General features: G+C 39.0%; 1 protein-coding gene across 2 annotated transcripts; it reads right to left on the reverse strand.

The window, feature by feature from the left end:
• Positions 1 to 261: 261 nt before the first annotated feature.
• Positions 262 to 7,746, reverse strand: LOC132628583 (uncharacterized). Of its 2 annotated transcripts, XR_009578120.1 has the most exons (6): positions 7,493 to 7,746; positions 4,317 to 5,670; positions 2,667 to 2,936; positions 1,861 to 2,016; positions 1,010 to 1,239; positions 262 to 921 (listed from the first exon to the last, which is right to left on the reverse strand). XR_009578120.1 is itself a non-coding variant. In XM_060344354.1 (5 exons), exons 1-5 carry the CDS (start codon positions 7,504 to 7,506, stop codon positions 1,120 to 1,122), a joined length of 1,914 nt encoding a protein of 637 aa, XP_060200337.1. In that variant the 5' UTR covers positions 7,507 to 7,746; the 3' UTR covers positions 262 to 1,119. The 2 variants fall into 2 exon arrangements, 1 of the variants encoding a protein (XP_060200337.1); XM_060344354.1 differs by having other exon boundaries at positions 262 to 1,239.

Genomic DNA, 7,746 nt, shown 5'->3' on the forward strand with positions numbered 1-7,746 from the left:
CTCAAGTTAGGATAGGAGTAGATATCTATGTAGAACGCTTAGAAATATAATTGAGTGCAGCATTGATGAAAAATGTCAAATTTCCACCAAGTTATTAATGGTGGAAATTTCATAGTGTTTCCATCTATACTGCACTCAATCATGTTTTTAGAGTGCTCTAGCTCAAACCTCGGGTCGGGGTGTCAAATTAACCCATGAAAATATATCCCGTCCAATCCACCTGTATGGCCAGATTCGACTGTGCATATACTCATTGGCGGGTCATTTCGAGTATATCAAGGTTAGCTCGCAGAGAGTTTAGGCCAATTTGAGCTATGCACATTTCGCAAATTGAGCCATAAAAAAACTCATCAGATTCCTGATTCCCACAGTGATAACTAGGTGATATACCAAAGTATATTGAACATAATGTCCTTAAGAGGCACATAAGTTAACCATTTGGGTGCTTTTCTCTATACAGTGGGGTCAAAACCAGCTTGCAAGCCCCTCGACTATTTCATCGGGTACCTGCTAAAACAATAACCAGCAACTCTATCCACCAAAGTTTAAACAGATGGGAAGAAATCACCTAGTGTTTCTTTGCCTCTGCTCGGATTTGAAGTTTAAACAGATGGGAAGAAATCACCTAGTTTTTCTTTGCCTCTGCTCGGATTTGAACCTGATACCTCATGGTTCTCCTCCCACTTCATTAACCACCAGGCTATACCCACGGATCCAATCATTTGAATATCTAAATGTTGGATTAATACAATATTTTCCTCCCAGTTCCTTGGGTTTGATACATAAAGAGACATATGGCTCAGCATCTAAACCATATGGAAGAATCCTGCTAGTTGCTCTCAATTCTCATCAATTTCAATCAATTGGTCCCAAACACTCTTCATCAATACATTCTTGATAAGTATTTATTATCATCTCACACTGTGATGAAAAATAATAAGAAACAATGTTAAGAATTCAAGGTTAGAGCTAATCTGATTTTAAAATCTTAAAAAGATGAAGGGCATACATCCTTATTCTCTATCGCCAGACGCTGTGTATACATTTCTCCTCTTTACTGTATATTACTCCATCAAAATTGTGGAATCGTTTTCCCTGGGTTGGGTTGGACACCTTATTTTATGGGGCCATCAGCCCTCCGATTGTGTGAAAGAGAGACTCTGCCCAGTCTTCTTTGAAAAGCAACTTTTGCAATGTCTGCAGCACGTTGTATTCCGGATCCAGTTTCCGCTGCCATCCCTATAGGAAGACAGAAAAGCTTAATGGTATATGTTCAAACAAGTAATAGACATATCAACCTAAGCTTTTCCTTATATTGGCATTTGGAAGAAAAATAGGGGGAAAAGGAAATCATGTGGAATAAGGCATGGAAAGAAAAATATAGGAGGAAGAGGAAAGGCAGATAAGTTAAGGTAAAAGAGATCAGAAATAACAGATAGAAACTAAATTATTTTTTGGAAACCATCTTTCATGGCTCTGCAGCGTCCCCGTCATAAAATATGTACTTCCTTATAACAATCCAAAGAGCTAAATGAACCCAGCTCAATAACTCAATTACCACAAGTTGTATAACACTCCCTTATCCTAAAGCAAGTATTTTCCGAGGTTCGGTTTATCAATAATAAAAAATGGAGTATGGTACAATTACTCGTGCTAGTTTCACTGATAACTGAATTTCAACAATCACATTCGACAGATTTTTGACCAGATCATACTTGAGAAACATAGATGCAGAATGAGCACACATGGTAGATCATAAGAACCATTAAAACAGGATAAGTTAACATAAGAATACAACAGACAAGCCTATGCTGTACAGAGTTAGCGGACGGTAAACCATCTAATAAGGCCATGACGTACCTCCAACACCAAAGTAGTCACAATCACAGTACAAATGTTGCCATCAATGTTCACCCGATGACGTCTAACTTGCTCAAGCAATTGTTGCATGCAATCCGCCGGATGAACGCCACCCCCTTCAGGTGTCCTCCAAAAGTCAAAAGTTCCCTCCACATCCTATCACCAACATGTACCTTTTGTTATTCAACGAAGACATGAATCTAAGAAAATTGGAGTGTTTTGACATAATTCACCAAAAAGACTACAAAAATGAGTGTGTATTCTTCAGAAAGAAGTGGGATAAAAGCTTTTACAATTGATTCTCATTTTCACAGTTCACACAAGCAAACATCTAAAAGTAGTTTCACATGAGACGTCTTTCGCCTATATACTGCACATCTCCTTGTTTTAGATACTTCCTATTATTTTATGGCATATGTACATGCTGCACCAAAATATTTGCCCATAGATAGATGGTGGTGGGGTAGCACCATCCTGTATAAGGAAGACAAACTTTTAGAAAAATGAATCACCTTTGTAAGTAGATTTATTTAACATATTCATGTATGGACCTAAGACAAGATGAAAGAGGGTGCTTTTTTATGCTTCCCTTTATTATCCACGAAAGAGGTATAATGTAAAATATGCGCTTTTTTTGAACTCAAGTTAAACCAAAACGCAAGATGCAAAGTACTATGCGTTTTTAGCTTTTCCTGTTTGGACATTTAATTGACTTCTGAGAATCTAGTGATCAACAGTCTGCCCCCATTGTACAATTATGAGCTTCATCATTCTTTGATAACAAATACTAGAAAGCTAGAAAGCACCTTGATGAATTCCTCTGGGTTCGGACAGCTCTGTTCTTTAGATAGTCCAAGAGTACTTTCTGCGGCAGAACGGCCATCTCGTAGTGCCACAGCCTTAAAGAACTCCAGCAGAAGGAGTCGATCCTTATTAGATAGCTCGGCAGTCATACCCACGTCTAGGAAGACCACATGAGGCTTCGATTTGAAAAGTCCTTTACCTGAAGCTCTGTCTTGCGGTGGTCTAACAAGAATGTTCCCAGGATGCATGTCTGCATGTATGAAATTGTCCACCTGGAATTAAATAGTATAGTATCAAAAATAAAGCAGAAATAAATCTGATGACTATGTTGCAAAAATGAGGAACTGTAAGATCCCAATGGAATAGCATTCCCTACTTCCCTATGGTGGGTACAAAAACCTCAAGTTTCAAAACCAAAGTCTTCCGATGAAGTGGTTGTGGAGGTACAAGAAGGAGACCAATGCTCTCTGGAGAAGAGTCATTCATGATAAATATGGGCAGATAGGTCATTGGTGCTCAAAACATGTCAACTGTTCTTATGGTGTTGGGGTGTGGAGAGCAGGCTACTGCAATTATACTCATGGTAGTTCTTCTATTATGGTAGGTAATGGAAGAAAGACATTATTTTGGAGTGATAATTGGTTGGGACATGGTCGTTTACATGTTTCCTGAATTTTTCAACATAGCTTCTTTCCCTGAAGCTAGTTTAGATGAAGTGTGGGGAGCTCCAGGATGGAATATAGTGTTTAGAAGAATACTACATGACTGGGACCTTCAAAAAGTGGCTGAGTTTTTCAATTGTTTGGAGTCCTTCCAGGGACTCCAGGAGAGGGAGGACTCACTCATTTGGTGCAGAAGTGGCAATGGGAAATTCTCAGTTATTTCAGCCTATCCTCCCTGCTGAATACTGGACAACAGACAGGGAACTGGAAAGCTAGGGCCATTCAAAGTTGTTTGTTTCACCTGGTTAGTAGCAAGACAAGCTAGTTTGACTCAAGAAAATCCCAGAAGAATAGGTGTCCAGCTATGCTCTAGATGTTCTTTGTGTAGCGCAGCAGTGGAATCCAACAGCCATTTGTTCCTTCACTGTCTTATAACTGTCCAGTCGTGGCAGCTTTTACTAGTATGGTGGGCTTTAATTGAGTTGTGACAGCTACCACTGCTGAGGTTTTGATTCATGGAATTCCAATGGAAAATTAGTGAAACAGAAGGGGTGGTGGAGAATGGTGCCAGCTTGCATGTGCTGGTCATTTTGGAATGAAAGAAATGCTAGAATTTTTTAAGGCAAGCAGAGTTCAACACAGAAGCTCAAGATGAGTTGTATTCTGTTCTATTTTTGGTGTAAAGAAAGTAGAGTAGAGGAGACATACTCCCTGATAGATTTGATAGGAACTTTTTTTTTTTTTTGAGAAGGTAACAGTAGTATGTATAGACTAAACCAGATTTGATAGGAACTCCGTAAATTCCTTTTTGCAAAGTAGGGTTCTTGGCTTATTTGTAATTATGGTGCTACACTAGCTTAGTGCTGATATTTTTTTATTTTATTTTTTATATATATATGTTAATTTTGCCATTACGTGGTCTTTTTTTTTTTTTTTTTTTGGGCAAAATTAACATAGACTTCCCAGAATGGCAAAATTACACAGACATACCAACATCATCTTCAGTAGTGCATGAGTCCCAATGTGCGCAAGGGCACTTCGGATGCTGTCACATCCTTCGAACTCTGTAGTACGTTCTTCAAGCTCTTCAATGTAGCGCAAGATATTTTCACCATCTTCATAGGTTTCCACTAAAACCGCAGGATGCACCAATGGATATAGAGGTCGGGGAAATGATACATCCTTCCATCTGCGGAAGTTGTATATAAAACGACTCAAGTTAGCTGCTTCTCTAGAAAGATCAACTTGAGACATCATAAAGACCGCAAACTGCTGTATGCTTTCATCCAGTCTTAACCACTTCAAAGTTGGGAAGACCTTTGAAACTTTTGCAAACAGGTTAATTAATACGAAATCCCTCCTGATAGATTCACTAACGCCTGGGTGCCTAACTTTGACAGCGACACGAATGGGTTTAACTCGTTGTCTAGGATATCGGAATTTCAAGGTGGCCCGATGAATTTGAGCAATACTACCCGATGCGACCGGCTCCTCCTCAAAATTTTCAAATATTTCAGGCAGCTTGCGTCCAAATGCCTTTTCAATGCTTCTTTTTGTATATGCATAGCTATGTGCTGGTGCCTTAGAGTGGAGTTCTGCAAGTTCATTACACATATCATCTGGAAACAGATCCGGCCTTGCTGCCGCCCATTGACCCCACTTAATGAATGCTGGACCTGCCTTCTCTAGAGTTTTTCTCACAGCACGAAGCCACTTCTTCCTAAACTCAATACCAAGGGAGTCTGCAAAAGGAGCCATTAGTATACAGGGGGAGAACAGAAACGCTAAATATACTGCTCTTGAGAGCAATATCAAGCCCTCTAAAAGCAAGAAGACAAATGAAGTCAGGTAGATATTTCCATCCTTTGCATGCATGTAGAGCGATTCCGGGGATGTGAAGCCTTCTGCTTCTGCAACCACACTTTGCTTCCATGCTAGCTGTCCGATAAGGAAGGCCAAAATGCCAGGAGATACCAGATGTGAGCGAGACAAAGCAAGGCTCATCACACATGTAATCCTACTTATCGGTGGCAGAATTGATCCGCAGCTTGAATGAATCTGAAGCAGCCGTTTCCAGGCAATTCGAGCATGGTGCGAGACTGTCTCATTTGCAAGGAACAAACAGCTCGTTTTAGAATTGTACGTCTTCCATAAGGTTCCTTTTGCCTCATATAAAATGCTGGAGGTAAATCCTCTATGACAAACTCTACATTGTGAATGTAATCTGGAAAAGATGTAAGAAAGTCCGGCAGGCGTCGTCCAAACCTCTGAGTTCCTGGCCTTGGGACTGGCAAGAAGGGAATGTGCAACCCTTTCAATACTGCCCTTCACCAAAATTCTGCACCTGAAAACAAAACACATATTACCACAGTCACACTTAACTGAGCAAAGCTCAAATTGTTGGTGTAAACTAAATTTTGAAAAATGACAAATATTTTTCGTAATAAATGTTCCTTGTTGAAATCTTTTTCTTTTCTTTTTTTAGAAATGATATTGAATTTCAGCCTTGTTGAAATCATTCTCAGTGTACAGTTAAATTGTTGAAACTGATTTCTCCAAGAATTTTTTTTCAACCAAAATGCGGAGAATAACTTCTGTCACTTATGGGCAGTAGTTATTTTACCTTTACAAAACATGGATTCTTACTCCAGACACTTGCTTCATCAAACAGTTAAACATTCTGGTCAACACTTAATAGTCAAAAATATCACGAACAAACACTAACATTATTCCTATCCTCTACCTCGTAAGATTACCATATGTCATCTACTTTTATAACACCTAAACATTAAAAAATTAATCCAAAAAATGATTTTTCAAGGCAAATAGTTTCCAAAATAAAACACCTCTCTCATATCAAGCACAATCTAAACCTTATACCCATCATCATAATGAAACACCATAAATAAACTAACCATCATTCATGTAGCAGATTTGGGCAGTATTAAGTCCAGCCATAGGCCTTATTAGAAATACTGAGTTGTACTTCAGGAAAATATGATTATAAGCATATAAAGAAATCTAAAATTAAGATGACAGGAAAAAAACTAGAGAAATGAGGCAATAGCAATATTATTTTACTGTTACAAATATCGGATTCTTACTCCACATCAGTTGCTTCATCCAAAACTTAAAACATTGTTGTGAACCTTTAATCTTCAAATTATCATGAACACTACCATTCTTCCCTATCCTCTACCTCGTAAGATTACCAACAACAATAACAACATACCCTGTGTAATCCCACAAGTGGGGTCTGGGACGGGTAGAATGTACCTAGACCTTACCCCTCCCTTTCCTTGTAAGATTACCATATACTCTTATACCACCTAAACATTAAAAATTGATCCAAAAAAATGTTTCTTCTAGGCAAATATTTTCCTAAAAAACATCCTTCTCATACCAAAAACATACCCAGTGTAATCCCACAAGTGGGTTCTGGATAAAGGCAGGGGCGGAGCTACACCCATCTAAGGGTGGTCAGATGAACACCCTTCGTCGGAAAAATTTTCCGGGTATATAGATTAAATATAGATAGTTTTGGATATATACTAACTGCTGAACACCCTTGGCAAAGAAGAGGAAGATAGTTCAGCGGCCAAGGGTGTGCAAACTGTCCTTAAAGGAGAGGGTTCGAACCCGAGCTCCTGCATTTTGCTTACTCTTTTTCTGTTTAGACTTTGCCTGGCCGGCCTAAAAGTATGAACACCCTTGACGAAAATTTTGGCTCCGCCACTGGATAAAGGATGGATGAAACACGAGTACTTCTCACCAGCGGCGGATCCAGGTTTTTCACCCAGGAGGTTCGAAAAAAACAACAGAAGATATTAAAAATAATGTTGCTGATGGGAATCAAACCTAGGGACACCAGAGAAAATTTAGAACGCCCTGGACCACTTGAGCTAACATTTTGCATTTGTTTAGGATATGTATATAAACATAGAAAATCTACCCTATATATACACTGTAACTTTTTGCCCCTGCTAGTACTCATCATCTTAATGAAATACTATCAAAGAATAAACCATCCTTGTACAACTAATTCCAAAACTTGGCAGTTCTAGCTTAATATAGAAGTACCGAATTGTACAATGGAATGACTCTAATCATATAAAGAGATCTAAAATTAAGAACAGACAAATGAAGCAATATCAGATGATACGGACCTTGATGCGGCCATTATATACGATGCAAAGCATTAGCCTGCATATTTCACTTGGACGAAAAGGGTATATGGCTCATAGCCTTAGAGGAATGCTGGAAAGTTGATGTGGACACCGTATTTTTTGATAGATAAATATCAGGTTGTTTGGGTTCGTGTCAGTGGCGCTGCCGTACTTAGGGGGGTGTCAGATGTGGGTGCATCAACAGAATGAAAGATTTACCGGTTGTCAGTGTGATGCCAAATGAGGGCAATTTG

The sequence above is a fragment of the Lycium barbarum genome, chromosome 1 (assembly GCF_019175385.1).
Source record: "Lycium barbarum isolate Lr01 chromosome 1, ASM1917538v2, whole genome shotgun sequence".
In the NCBI taxonomy this organism is placed as follows: domain Eukaryota; kingdom Viridiplantae; phylum Streptophyta; class Magnoliopsida; order Solanales; family Solanaceae; genus Lycium; species Lycium barbarum.